The sequence below is a fragment of the Megalobrama amblycephala genome, linkage group LG9 (assembly GCF_018812025.1).
Source record: "Megalobrama amblycephala isolate DHTTF-2021 linkage group LG9, ASM1881202v1, whole genome shotgun sequence".
Lineage (NCBI taxonomy): Eukaryota > Metazoa > Chordata > Actinopteri > Cypriniformes > Xenocyprididae > Megalobrama > Megalobrama amblycephala.
This window is the reverse complement of record NC_063052.1, coordinates 16127451-16143015: the sequence shown is the minus strand read 5'-3', so window position 1 is coordinate 16143015 and position 15565 is coordinate 16127451. Positions and strand designations below refer to the sequence as shown.

The following is a 15565-nucleotide window of genomic DNA, read 5'->3' as shown; positions in this document are numbered from 1 at the left end:
ACAAATTACTTCTGCTGACATTGAATTTGCGAGTTCACACACCTCTTTAATGTTAATTTTAGTGATCTCCGACTGGCGAAGTCGAACATCATTTGTGCCGACGTGGATAATGATTGTAGAATATTTACGTTTAGCATTAGCCAGCACTTTTAAATTTGCTTTGATGTCAGGTGCTCTGGCCCCCGGCAAACATGTGACTATGGTGGCTGGTGTCTCTATTTTCACGTTCCGTGTAATAGAATCGCCAATGACTAGTGCAGTTTCAACAGGATTCTCAGTGGGTGCGTCACTGAGTGGGGAGAACCTGTTTGATGTTTTAATCGGAACGGAAGAGTGGTGTTTGTTCTTGCCATTATGCCGCCTCACAGTCACCCAGTTAGCCTGCTGCGTGGCTTCTACAACCGGAACCGAATGTGCAGTGTTTACTAGGCTAGTCGCATCCAAAGCAGTATCTAAGGCCCTTTCATTCTCACTATCCTCAATTAAAGTTTGGATGCGTGTCTCTAATTCTGAGATTCTCTCTGTCAGCCTTACAATATCCCTGCATTTATCACATGTGTAAGGCTCACTGCTGACAGAAAGAGCTAAGCTGTACATGTTGCATTTAATACACATGATAATCGTCGGACATGACTGACCGTGTGTTTGATGAACGCCGTCCGAAAAACTGCAACGCACACGGGACTCGCTGGCTGGATGTCTCGGTCGCTTGCCGGTGCCTGGGGCAAGGGTGATGTGCGGGACGCTGTACCTCGCGGTGGATGCGATGAATGCCGGGCAGCAACGTCTCCACAGCTTCCCGATCTGGCGAAGACAGATCAGAATAACATACATCTGATAAATCCGCCATTAAATCGACAAGGAAGGTTGGTTTAGAGGAAAAAAGAAAGTAGACGGTAGCTAGCAGGCTATGGCTAACACTAGGTGATTACGCTGGTGGATTGCTAGTAATAAATCGTTCAGTTTAGTAATACTATGCAATAGGTTAAGTAATCTAGTGAAAAATAAGAAAGTTATATTATGTGAATAGGAATAAAGAGAAGGATTTAGGATAAACTCCACGAAGCTCCGAGCGTAGGTCAGACAGCAGGCAGCTGGATGTTACATGTCAAAGTAACATCCACATTGTTACAGTTCCCTTGTTCCCCTGGACTCCATATCCCATAATCCTCCTGTTTCATCACCTGCACTCACTTCCCTCGTCAGCTCCTCATCAGCACTCATCACCTGCACCTGGACTTGATCATCTGCACTCCCTTTATAATGCACTCACTCCCTGCACTCCTTGTCCGTTCTCTGTTTGTGTTAGAGCCTGTATGGTGTACTCTGCCTTTGTTTATATTAAAACCCTGTATGTTTGTGGAAATCCGTGATCTGCTTCATCTTTACACCAGCAGCCGTAACAGAAGAACGGACCAAAAACCGACCGGATTTCCACAGAAAAAAAAAAAAAAAAAATGGAGACTTCCCCCAGCTCCTTGGCTCCTGCTCCTCCAACGCCTCTCATCCTGACAGCCAGCGACCGCCTTATCGGGTTCCTGCAGGTAGGTCGTTCGCTGGAGAGATATGTGGAGGAGTTCGTTGAGCTCGCTTATTTGTCTGACTGGCCTGAAGCAGTTTTGATCTCCCTGTTTTTGGATGGATTGGATGACGACACTATCCGTTTTGATGAACCTGTTTTTTGTTTCTCCTTAAGCGAAACTATCAATTTAATTTTGTGGTTAAATGGCTCCAAATTCTACGTGGATAAGGTTCAGGATAAGTGTTGTCGTCCAGTCCATCCAGAAACACGGTTGGCCGGGCCAGTCAGTCAACCTCCGGCTTCCTCCGCATACCTTTCCAGCGAACTCCCTGCCTGCCCCATGCTGGACCCACATTCCTCTACTGGGCCCAGTAAGCGGAGGAGGAGGAAGAAAGCAGCTCCAGGGTCTCCAGAGCCCGCTTCAGTATCTCCAGAGCCCGCTCCAGTCTCTCCAGAGCCCGCTCCAGTCTCTCCAGAGCCCGCTCCAGTCTCTCCAGAGCCCGCTCCAGTCTCTCCAGAGCCCGCTCCAGTCTCTCCAGAGCCCGCTCCAGTCTCTCCAGAGCCCGCTCCAGTCTCTCCAGAGCCCGCTCCAGTCTCTCCAGAGCCCGCTCCAGTCTCTCCAGAGCCCGCTCCAGTCTCTCCAGAGCCCCTCCAGTCCCCACAGAGCCAGCTCCAGTGCCTGTGGGGATTTTAATTGTATTTGAGGGATGAACGAGCCCTCAGCTCCAGCCGCCGCCTACGAGCCCTCAGCTCCAGCCGCCGCCTACGAGCCCTCAGCTCCAGCCGCCGCCTACGAGCCCTCAGCTCCAGCCGCCGCCTACGAGCCAGCCGCTCCAGCCGCCGCCTACGAGCCAGCCGCTCCAGCCGCCGCCTACGAGCCAGCCGCTCCAGCCGCCGCCGCCGAGCCAGCCGCTCCTATTATGAACTTTGATAAGACTGTTTTCCCTCCCTGCCTCCCTCTCCCACCTCCTTCCACTATTGTCCACACTGCACCTTCTCCTCAAGCCGCCTCACCCAGGATTCCACCTCGGCCCGTTGGTCCAGATACTCCCCCTTGGCTCCAACCTCCCTCATCTCCACCATGGCCCATCAGTCCACCAGTTCCGCCAGGCTCCATCCTCCCCCCGGTTCCGCATCTGTCATTCGTCGGCCTTCCTTCACTTCAGGACCACACTCCTCGGTTTGCACCTCGTCCCTTCGTCCCTCACGCTCCGTTGGCTTCCTCACTCCCTCCTGTGTCCCTTTGGTCGGCTGTCGCTCTGGCTCCACTGCGGCCTTCTGGAGCCCCGCCTGCGCCTCGGTCGGCCGAACCTGCGGCATCGCCCTGTCCCGCCGGATCCTCACCGCCACCTGGGATAGTCGGCAATTCGGCTTCGGTCCCGGACCAAGCACGGCAGCCCGCTGCACCTGACCCTCCACGGCAGCCCGCTGCACCTGACCCTCCACGGCAGCCCGCTGCACCTGACCCACCACGGCAGCCCTCTGCACCTGACCCTCCACGGCAGCCCGCTGCACCTGACCCTGCATGGCAGCCCGCTGCACCTGACCCGCCATGTCTGCCCGCTGCACCTGACTCGCCATGTCTGCCTGCTGCATGTCTGCCCGCTGCACCTGACCCGCCATGGCTGCTCGCTGCACCTGACTCGCCATGGCTGCCTTCGGCTTCTGACCCGCCATGGCCGCCCACGGCTCCTGACCCGCCATGGCTGCCCACGGCTCCTGACCCGCCATGGCTTTTGAGCCTGCCCTGGAGACCTCCACTCCAGTCTACTCCTCCCCCTGCACCGGCATGAGGTCTCCAGGGCGCCCGCCCCCCTCCCGGTTGTTACTTCTACGGCGCGAGGACGCGCCTACCGGGAGGGGGAGGTACTGTTACAGTTCCCTTGTTCCCCTGGACTCCATATCCCATAATCCTCCTGTTTCATCACCTGCACTCACTTCCCTCGTCAGCTCCTCATCAGCACTCATCACCTGCACCTGGACTTGATCATCTGCACTCCCTTTATAATGCACTCACTCCCTGCACTCCTTGTCCGTTCTCTGTTTGTGTTAGAGCCTGTATGGTGTACTCTGCCTTTGTTTATATTAAAACCCTGTATGTTTGTGGAAATCCGTGATCTGCTTCATCTTTACACCAGCAGCCGTAACACACATGTTGTGTTATTTTTGAGTTTTATTTTACTCAACTATTGTTTAAAAATTATTATATTGCTGGCTTAACATGAACCCAAAATAGGTTGGAAATTAAAGAGACAATTACTAGAGGCACCAATAATATTCAAAAGGTGGACTTTTATTATTAAGCAATTTAATAAATGTTTATTGTTTAATTATTATTCATTAAACTTATTGATGTTTTTTGATTTATGAAATATATTAATAAATGATCAATTCCAACATACTTTGGGTTCATTTTAAGCAAGCAATACAGTAATTTTTAAACAATAGTTGAGTTAAATAAAACTACCCAGCAGGTTGATCAAATATTAAACCAAACCACTGGGTTTGTCCATTTTCAAACCAACTTGGGTTGCTTTTAACCCAGCATTGATTAGAGTGTAGCTTCTGTGTTTTAGCAAGCGCTCTGTGTGAATTGCCTGTCTTATTTAGTGTTGTTTGTTCAAGTTGCAAAGCAAAAGACACAATGGCGAGCAAACAGACATTAAATCATCTTGCCCTCGCTACATCACGGGCAAGGATACACACGATTTGTGCATGGTTTGTTTGGGAGCTGAGCATGCATGACAGCGGGCATACAGCAGTATCAGTCTTTGTAACTTGTAACATCCTCCGGATGTTCTTCCTCTGTTGATTACGTTGTTGTCTTTCTCTTCTTCATCTGCCTCACCTCCACTTGAGGTTGCAACATGCTTTCTCACTTAATTTCATAATCATTCAAGCATTCATTGTTCCTTAAACCTACATTTGTAAAGCAATCTTGGGTGTTGGAAAGGCACTAGATATATACATAAAAAAAGCATATATGGCCTTAACTTAAAAGCAAGCAAATATCATAACATTGTTATTAGATAAGATGACTAAGCAACAGTTGTGAAAGTCAGGTTCTTTTTATCTTATAACAAACAAAGGAAGTATTGCAGTTACTGAATTTCATAATCATTAGAGAACCTAACGTTCACAACTGTTGCTTAATTTGGAAAAAAAAATAGTCAATAGCTACAGACCTCCAAACTTTGTGTGGCCTTAAGATTAGCTCAAGAACAGTGCGTAGAGAGCTTCATGGAATGGGTTTCCATGGCCGAGCAGCTGCATCCAAGAACTTGACTGGCCTGCACAGAGTCCTGACCTCAACCCGATAGAACACCTTTGGGATGAATTAGAGTGGAGACTGTGAGCCAGGCCTTCTCAGCCAACATCAGAGCCTGACCTCACAAATGTGCTTCTAGAAGAATGGTCAAAAATTCCCATAAACACACTCCTAAACCTTGTGGAAAGTCTTCCCAGATCTGGAGTGGGCCAACTCCATATGAAACCCTATGGATTAAGAATGGGATGTCAGTTTATGTGCATGTAAAGGCAGACATTCCTTTTGGCACATAGACTTTTGCCAATACAGGCACCTACTGGTGTTTTATTCATATCATTAGCAGCAATTTTGAGTCTGTTTCTGTTAGAGAGTGGAATGTGGAATGTGGTGTTGTGTTTATTTGACGGGCTTCGTTCATGGATAATCCAACAGAGGACATGTAAAGGTAAGTGCAAACATCTGAGTGTTTATATTTAAAATCTAAAAAGTATTTCACATCATGTTTATACTCATGTTATACTTGATAGAAAATAGGAAAAGCCATTGGTAACACTTTATTTTAGTGTCTTTGATACGTAAGTTACATGTACTTACTATAGTAATAACAGTAAATTATGCGTAATTACATGTAACTAATCCTAAACCAAACAAAACCTTAACCATAATTATATACAAAGTACATGTTGTTCATTTCTATTACTCAGTACTTAAATGTATAATTACACTGTAACAAGAGCATCATAAAATAAAGTGTAATCAAGCCATTTTATTGTGTTTGTCATAGCTTGGACATTTCTGGCCTCTCCCCTAGATTGCACTCTGCACTCTTCACAAATCACATGATAGTGATGTTACAAATAACACTGAAGCTTCAAGGCTCATATCAAGCATGCAGCACAATCAGATTATTGGTCTCACATAGTCATGTCATCAATGACAAAATGAAGCCTCACTTTCTGTCCAATCACATTGCCAATTCACTTAGCATGTCGGGATGTTCGAACCCCAGCTTACAAAAATGAGGACTCTTTTGTAATAAGTCCATTTAATTTTGAATTTGGTTGGGAGGGTCTTAATTCAGAAATAAATAGAGCATCATTTCTGAGCACAATATTATTCAACTAGACCCACTTCACAAACTGCTGGTATGTATTAATATTCATATCTATGTTTAATAGCACATTTTTGGTTTGAAATGTTTTACTGCATAATATTCCACAAATGAATAATATATTGGATAAATAATCTACACTCTAAAAAAAATTGGTTCTTCAGTGGTTCTTTGCTGTAGTTAAGGTGCTATATAGCACCGCTACCATATAAAGAACCTGTAAAGCTGCTGTACGGTTCTTCAGCGGTTCTTCAGCAGTTCTTTGCTGTGGTTAAGGTGCAATATACCACCGCTACTGTATAAAGAACCTGTAAAGCCCCTGTACGGTTCTTCAGCGGTTCTTTGCTGTGGTTAAGGTGCTATATCCCACGTAGAAGGCAACGTTCTCAGGATCTTACGCAACATTCCCTAAAAGTTCTCAAAAGGTGGACCTTCAGGGAACATTCAGGACGTTCTGGGAATGTTTAGGGGACTATTACTATAGGACGTTCTGTTAACTTCCCAAATGTCCTCTTTGTAACGTTCTCGCGCAACCATAAAATAACCAAAATAGAACGTCCACCTAAACTCATATCGGGAACATTATTAAATGACCAACAAAGGACCAATGCTCAGTTAATGTCCCAAATATCCTCATTGTAACATTCTTATGTCACCATAAAATAACCAAATTGGAATGTCCCCCTAAAGTCATATAAGGAACCTTGAACTGCAGCACTTTCACTACCAAAAGAGGACGTTTTATGTCCCAAATGTTCTGTAAAATTTCAGAATTTTCAACACTTTTAGAGAACTTTTAGGCAAAGTTGCACAAGGTCATGATAACGTCGCCTTCTACTTGTGTGTTATAGAAAATAATAAAGTTTGAAGTCACCGTTATAGAGGTGAGCGTTTGCTTTTGATGGGCTCTTTAGATTCTTGCTATTTTAACATCAGATTTTCTCTGGCTGCTTTAACTATGTTTTCAAAACATGTTTGTTATAGCAAAAAAAAAAAAAGAAAAAAAGCAAGTGAAAGTCTGATCAGTTGAATTAGATAAAGGTGATACAATCATCATGAAGTGTTCTGATTCACCGATCAAGAGTTCTAAACTATGAGCGTGTTATATGTTAGTTTTGCATTAACTAATGGTTTATTTTTTTTTTAATAAGTTCATTATACAGAGTTTTGAGCAGTGTCTAATAGATTCATACAGACATCATGAATCAGCGTATGATCCTCAACAATGGTGACAATAAACAAAAATCTTTTTTTGTGACTTTAGTAGCTTGTTTTGTGATACTCAGAGTTAATGCTATTCCGAAAATTTTGTCACCATTGTTGAGGATCATATGCAGAATCTTGATGTCTATATGAATCTTCATGATGCTGTCTGAATAAATCCTACATAATAAAAACTTTCAAACTGTCAATACTATGTATTATCATAGGGCTACAACAGCACAAAAGAAAATACAACATTCACTGATCAGTGAGTAAGACCAATGTATGGTGATATACTCATCAACAATGGGCAAACAAATCAATATGATCATTTTTTTTGTTACAAATGTGCATTAGAAACACACAGTTACAACAATTGGAGAAAAAATAAAGTCAAAATGTCAAGGGTCAGGAGCCCAACTAAAGCAAGCGCTTACCTCCGTAATGGTGACATTTTAAATTTTGATAAAACATCAGTGTTGGGCAGTAACACGTTACTGTAACACAGTTACTTTTGACAGTAACTAATACTGTAATGTATTACTTTTTAAATAAATGAACTCCGTTACCATTACCATATGGTGCGTTCTCCGTTACTTTTTTAAATTAATTAATTTTGGCTGAAGTGTAGCCTACAGCATAACCTGTTTACAGCAGCGACGCATTGTAGGATTGGTGGATGCCAACCACTGTAAACACGAAGACGCACTGTGGGCGTGTTTCCGTTTATTCAAGTATGTGCGGCAGTCATGGCGAGAGCAAGTTTCTCAAAGTGGAAATATGCTCATTATTTCACTTTAGTTGAGCATAAAGACAAAAACCTTTTAGTCAAATGTAAGCTGTGTCTTTCTGGTTCGAAGGTCCTATCTACTGCGATAAACGTGACATGCTGGATCGAAAATGTGAAATAAGTTTTTCTAGTCGACTAGTAGTTGTTCATTTAAGCCATTAGTTGACTAATCACATTTATATTAATTTAATTTCTTAAATACTGGAGAGAATAAACTAATAATGAGCGTTTATGTAATGACTCAAGAGCACGGATAACGCTTGCCATAAAGAACCGGCAAAAGTAATTATTATGAATATGACAAAAAAACAGCAAGGAGACATTTTAATTGTTTATTAATAAAGTAATGTTTTCTGAATCAGTGTCGGCTGCAAAGATGAAGTTGACATTACTGACTCTCATCATCTCTGCATATACTGGACACGCCAATGCACATTCGGATTACATAATCAGAGTAGACTCTTTTCGTTTTTAATTATTTCGTTTTAAAGTAGATATTTAAAGCTTTCTATATATATATTTCTCAGAGAATGTCCTGAATGTTCTGTGAAGGTCCACCAAATAACGTCCCCCAAACCTTAAAAGAACTCCACATCGTGACCGTCTCTGAACGTATTGGGAACATTACTAGACAACGTCCTTAACACCAGTGGGGACGTTCTGAGAATGTTCTGGGAATGTAAAATTTCTAGCGGGTATAGCACCACTGCCATACAAAGAACCCGTTAAGCCTCTGTATAGTTCTTTAAATGAGTTCTTTATATAGCACTTAAAAAGGTTCCCCTATGATTACGAGCAGTGATGGGAATAACGGCGTTATAAATAAACGGCGTTACTAACGCCGTTACTTTTTTCAGTAACGAGTAATCAAACGAATTACTTTTTCTCCCGTTACAACGCCGTTACCGTTACTGACAAAAAAATGCAGCGTTACTATAATTGAGCTCACTGAAGCACTTTTCATCTGAGTAGGCTGTCTCTCAGCCATAGGACCTGCAAAGTTATTTCTCTGGTGTGTGTTGGGGTTAGTCATACACAAATATAATTTTAAACTGATAATAACATACGATGCTCTGTGTGTGTGTCTGTGAGCAAGCGAGCTGAGCGCGAGCTCAAACCAGAATACCCTTTGTGACATGCTGGATCGAAAATATGTGAAATACGTTTTTCTAGTCGACTAGTAGTTATTCATTTAATCCAATAGTTGACTAATCACATTTATATTAATTTAATTTCTTAAATACTGGAGAGAATAAACCATAATAATGATCGTAATATAGGCTATAGCACTCAATCGCACGCATAAAGCTTGCCATAAAGAACCGGTAAAAGTAATTATTATGAATGTGACCAAAACAGCAAGGAGACATTTTAATTGTTTATTAATAAAGTAATGTTTTCTGAATCAGTGTCGGCTGCAAACATGAAGTTGACATTGCTGACTCTCATCATCTCCGCATATGGACACGCCTAGAGAGAGAATGCACTTCATTCGGATTAGGCTGCATAATCAGAGAAGCCTATTTCTTTTCGATTTTAGATATTTCAAGCTTTATAGATATAGGCTATTTCTCATGTCTGCGAGGCAAGCAGCCTATACGCTGAGTTTCGGTTCATTTAGTCTATAAGACGCGCTTCAGTTCACGCGCCAGTGATCGCGCCCGTGCCTGCCATTATTATATTGTCTGCTATATTTGCTTCTTGTTTATTAAATCCAGGCAATTGGTTGATGAAACATTGATTAAAATTAAGATACAATTTTTACAAAACAAAATTCACTTTAAAGAAAAGCTTTTTTGAGTCACGAGTCGGATCAAGAATAATTTATTCTTAGACTTATATTTAATATTGGGGGAATTCAAGTTATTTGACATATTTTATTTTTTTAAAGTAACGCAATAGTTACTTTCCCTGGTAATTAGTTACTTTTATAATGATGTAACTTAGTTACTAACCCTGTTACTATTTGTGAGAAGTAACTAGTAACTATAACTAATTACTTTTTTAACGTAACGTGCCCAACACTGATTACGAGCCAAAGAACTATTTTTGGTGCTATATAGCACCATTTTTGTTTAGAGTGCAGCAATTGTTTATTAAACTATTATTAATTCCATTCATTTATTATATAAAATGTATTATTTTGTTTAAAAGCAGATAACTGTTGAATTGTGAAGGTCTTCTGTGAGGTTGATACATTGATGAATTCCAGGTGAGTTCAATGTTTATGCACTCTCTACACCAGGGTAACATTACAATTGGTTAAAAAAAAATAAGTAATTTGCAGTTTTTAAATAAATCACTTTCACTAGTGATATATTTGCAAAACTCTTGGCACAAAACTCAAAACAATTCACAATTGTAACACAACTCTTTGTTGAAATTGAGAACAGTAGCTGTGCTATTTATTTTTGTGCTAATTATTGTTGTATGTTTCCTTTCACAAAAGCATAATATCAGAGTAAGTCAAATTTGTACTTCGCAAAAATTAAGAGCAGCTAGATTCAATTACATTAAAAACATCACAGTTGCTTATTGCACAATGAGTTTCATTAGGTGGCAATTGTTCAGTCTATTGAATAGACTAAATGTACTCAGTTATACTATATCACTAAACTGAATATTAATTAAATTTGTAATTTAAAACAACATGTACTATTAATAGTAAAAATCACTATACCAGTCAATTTTAATTAATAACAACTATTCTGACATAAAGACGTAACCTTGTTAGTGAAGAAGCTGTTAGTGGTGTTTCTGTGAGAGCATGATATGCAATGAAGGTTTAGTAATAAAACTAAACTTTTGTTTGGACAATTAAAGTCAGGGTGTAAAGATATAGTATATATTAAGTAGAAGTGTCTAGAAGTGTCTTGTTGCGCTCACTGCAATTCAATAATGACAAAAGAACATTCAACAATAATTAGTTGTATTGATAATTTGTCTCTTATAATTAAGATTTTAAAAAGGGCAAAATATGATTAAACAATTTGTATTGCTAATAATTCTGAACAGCATTAAATAACACTGAACATTTAATACTCCAGAAATTGAAAATTACTCCTTCATTTGCTGAGATGAGGTGATGTGTTGTTGTGTCTTATATCAGGATGGCCATACGTGTGATTGTGTTTCTAACACTTACTGGACTGTGCGTCGCTGATTCCAAAGGTACGTTTAGAATAATACAAATAAAAAATACCTGGATTTAAAAATCTGTAACCATTGTGTATCATTACATATTAATCAGATTAATTTATTAAAATTATAGGCTAAAACATGGTACATGAAAGCTTGTAATTTATTTATTTATTTGTTTGTTTGTATTGCTTTGAACCTGTATTCTCAGTTCCCCCAATCTATTTCATATTATATTGAACAGGGAATCTTGCTCTTCATGCCAAGGCTGTGCAGTCCTCCACATACAACCCACAGGGAGATGCTCAACATGCAGTAGATGGAAACAGAGACTCTGATTACTTTAAGGGCTCATGCACTCAGACTAAAACTGAGTTTAATCCATGGTAGAGAGTTGACCTTGGAAATGTCTACAGTGTAAGCAAAGTTACCATCACTAATCGTGGAGACTGTTGCAAAGAGTGGCTTAAAGGAGCTCAGATTCGTATTGGTAACAGTCTGGACAACAACGGAAACAACAATGCGCTGTAAGAAATGTTTCAGTTGTTCTGTCATCTTCCCATGTTTATGATGTTCAATCTGGTTTAATAAAACAGGAGGCAAAATTGAACCTCCTCCACAAACCAACCACTCAGAGAGCCACAGCCATGGAGATGAACTTTACTTGAACATATTTTATCCAGACTGTGATTAGACATTTATAAGATTAGACCATTGTTTCTTGTAGCAATGCAATATAAAACATAAACAATAATGTGTATTGTGAAGAGTGCTGTACAAAACCATTTGATTTCAATAGAGTTGCATTGAATTTGTTATTTCATTTTAACACTGTTGCTTATGTATTTGCAGGGTTGCAACTATTCTCACTGTTCTTGATGGCACACAAACATTTTCATTTGAGCCGATATTGGCCGATATGTCAACATTTTTTTACCTGGAAATGAAATCCTTTCTCTGTGTGAAGTCGAGGTGTCTGCAGGTAAGGAACAGAGAGAGAAGAAAACTCTGTCATAGAATTTGTTCATGTACATATTAATGTGTGTATAACTGTTATTATTTTATTAACAGAAAAGGATACACCATTGTACATTTGTGTTTCAAGTAAGTGTTCTTCATTACTTTAAATGTTGTCAGTAACATATATAATATTCTTATTGAACATTTGAAAAAGCAATAAGGGATAATGTACATCAAGACAGTTATCCCAAAATAAACCCCAAAAGGGTGATTATTATGGCAACTAGCCACAAATAAATAATTAAAAAATTTAATAATTTATATAATTTAAATTATTAAATTATATAATTTGTATAATTTGTATAATTAAATAATTTAAAAAAATAATTTGAATGTAGAAATATTTTATTAGCTCACTTGTAATATACTCAAAGCTTGCATGAAGACAAAATATACCAAACAAGGCAGACATTTAAGGAATAATGTACAGTCATGTACACCAAATAAATAATTATATGGACATATTGATTAAAATGTTTTAAATTCTTACCTGTTTATTAACTTAGAATCCATTACAGTGTACAGTGTGGGCGCCCTGGAGACCTACAGGCAGGTGCGGGGGGTGCAGACGGGTGCGGAGGTCTCCAGGGCGGTCCTAGGATCTCGGGCTTACGCCTACGGCTCCTGACCCACCATGGCCGCCCTCAGCTCCTGACCTGCCATGGCGGATCATGAGTCAGGAGCTGAGGGCGGCCATGGCAGGTCTGGAGCCGTAGGCGGCCACGGCAGGTCAGGAGTTGAGGGCGGCCATGGCGGGTCGGGAGCCGTAGGCGGCCATGGCAGGTCTGGAGTCTCGGGTGGTCCTGGCGGATCTGGAGCCGTAGGCAGCCATGGCAGGTCTCCAGTCCCACCCACATGTTGCCCACCCAAAAAATCTGACTTGGGAACACTTGGAGCAGACTCGTTGGCAGCCGGGGCTGGAGCGGACTCATTGGCAGCCGGGGCTGGAGCGGACTCGGCGGGGGCTGGAGCGGGCTCGTGGAAGCATGGAGCGGGCTCGTTGAAGACTGGAGTGGGCTCGTTGAAGCTTGGAGCGGACTCGTGAAAGCATGGAGCGGGCTCGTTAAAAAATGGAACATGAACAAGGGGACTTGGATCAGGTTCAGTCCAAAAGTCTATTAACCAGTCTTTTTTGCCAAAAATTGATGTTTTGGGCTGATTGGCGACAGAAAACTCTGGAGACTGAGGCTGCACGGAGGCAGAAAACTCAGGAGACTGGGGTTGCATAACGGCCTTCTTTCTCCTTTTTCTTTGCCGTTTAGGTCCAGCGGAGGATTTATCTTCGGCCTTACGGGGTTTTGGGTCCGGCAGGACACCAGGGGAATGCCCACTGGAGGGGCAGGCGGAGGAAAGCGACGATTGGCGAACTGGCCAGGCTGTCTGTGTTTCTGGGGAGACTGGACGAGGATCACACGACTTATCAAGAACCTCCTCAATCACAAAATCAGAACAATTTAGAAACAAAATCAGATTAATTGCTTCGACTAGGGAAAAATAGCAGGCAGGTTCTTTAAAATGGATCGTGTCCTCGTCCAGCCACGGCAGAAAACAGGCATTCAAACAAGCATCTGGCCAATTCGCCAAATAAGAAAGCTCGACAAATTCCTCCACATACCTCTCCAGCGAGTGACCGTCCTGCCGGAACCCACAAAGGCAATCCGCCGCTGAAGACACAGGAGACTCAGACATGAGGAACAAGCCCATTTTCTTTCGTGGAAATCCATCAGTTGAGTCAGTTCTTCTGTTAGCGCGTGTTGCTGAGAGATGAGGCGAGTACGGAAATCCACAATAATCAGGGCTTTATTTATAACCAAGGAGCAGAGGAACAGCTAAACACACATATATGAAAACAAGAGAAATGTAAGCTCTAGCGTAAGTTCTGCTGGGAAGACTCTAATGTTACGTCATTCATTAGATCAGATCTAACCAATCATTATTTAACACTCAGGTATAAAGCATTGGTACTTACACTTATCTGAGTTCGCAGATGCTGACGCCAATCTCCACCTCCATCCTCCCCACCATCACCAGGATGGTCCCTGTCCATATCCCTGTGGGGGGTTGGCTACGCCCCTGCCTTTATTCCAGGCGTGGTTGTAACAGTTATACAGCGTTACTATTGATGACGGTCTTTATCTGGAAATATCAGACCTCAGAATGTCACAACTGACCAATCAGAATCAAGTATTCCAGAGAACCTTGTAATAATCTTTTGGATTACATAGTGTAGCATTATTTTGCCCATTATATTAGGATTATACTTTAGCGCATTGAAGTAAAAAAAAAAATTGTTATTGTTTATTATTTTATGTTAAACAGGGAATCTTGCTCTTGGAGCCACAGCTGTCCAGTCTTCCACATACGATAAATTAGCAGCAGCTCAAAAAGCTGTCGATGGCAACAGGAATCCAATTCGCAAACATGGGTCATGCAGTCATACTAATGCAGACAAGGACCCCTGGTGGAGAGTTGATTTGTTGGAAGTCTACATGGTGACCAGAGTTAGCATCACTAATCGTGGAGATGGTAATGCAGAGAGAATAAATGGTGCTCAGATCCGTATCGGCAACAGCCTGGAAAATAATGGCAACAATAATCAGCTGTAAGTATTGTCTCTCTCTTGATACTTACACAAATGGTTAGAAAATTAGTAAATGAAATAAAATTACTTTGAATAGACAGAAGTACATTTAATGGCGTTTTGATACGCCCCTCTCTATTTCTCTGTTACTGTGTTTCTTCACAGGGCTGCGACTGTTGAGTCCATTCCAGCTGGAGAGACAAAAACATTTAAGTTTCATCCTATTAAGGGGCGATATGTCAACATTTTTATTCATGGGCGCAATGAATATCTCACACTGTGTGAGGTTGAGGTGTTTGCAGGTGAGTGATAAAAGGAGAGAGACATGGTGTGTAGACATTTGTACTATATGTAATTTTTATACTATGTGTATGTTCCCTTAATGATTGTTTGTTCTGTTTTCATTGCCAGATTAAGTGGAATGAGATGATGTTACACCACAGTCCACTGATCCTATAAGCAAAATACCAAACTACTGTTTTCTGAGCAATACTAATGCACTTTTTTAAATGTTTGCATTTTACCTGTGCACCTTTTATCCTTGAGATAAAAGATAAGATTCAGTGCACTTTCAGTAAAGGTTTGAAATGGATCTTAAAATGTACTTATCTTTTACTCATCTTTGTTTATCTTTGCTTTCTACATGAATAAATGACTTCAGCATTGCATGTTGTATTTCATGTTTCTGGATCAAATTTTTTTTTAGATATTTACAATGAGGAGGAGGTGTAGTGTTACATAGCATCCCAGTCGAGGAGCTGGTAACAAAGTAAAGAATTAAATTTTTCAAAAAAGAGAAAGAAATAGAAAAACAAGGAGAGAACGAGGAGGTCCAACCTTCAACAGCAAAACCATAAATTCAACCAATATTAACTTTTAATTTTATGTTATAAAGAGTAAAAAAGCACAACAATTACAATAACCATAACAGA

The 15565-nt window shown here is 41.1% G+C and overlaps 1 protein-coding gene across 1 annotated transcript; it reads left to right on the top strand.

Annotated features, from left to right (window-relative positions):
* The first annotated feature begins 10031 nt into the window (after nt 1–10031).
* LOC125275149 (fucolectin-7-like) lies at nt 10032–15186 on the top strand. Its single transcript, XM_048201848.1, has 5 exons — nt 10032–10106; nt 11004–11065; nt 14372–14654; nt 14799–14935; nt 15045–15186. Exons 1-5 carry the CDS (start codon nt 10096–10098, stop codon nt 15047–15049), a joined length of 498 nt encoding a protein of 165 aa, XP_048057805.1. The 5' UTR covers nt 10032–10095; the 3' UTR covers nt 15050–15186.
* The last annotated feature ends 379 nt before the right edge of the window (nt 15187–15565 follow it).

Excerpts from the sequence above, each read along its gene's own strand:
- LOC125275149 (XM_048201848.1), top strand. Across the intron at positions 11,066-14,371 it reads GTGCGTCGCTGATTCCAAAG|GGAATCTTGCTCTTGGAGCC; the intron begins GTACGTTTAGAA and ends TATGTTAAACAG. Across the intron at positions 14,655-14,798 it reads AATGGCAACAATAATCAGCT|GGCTGCGACTGTTGAGTCCA; the intron begins GTAAGTATTGTC and ends GTTTCTTCACAG.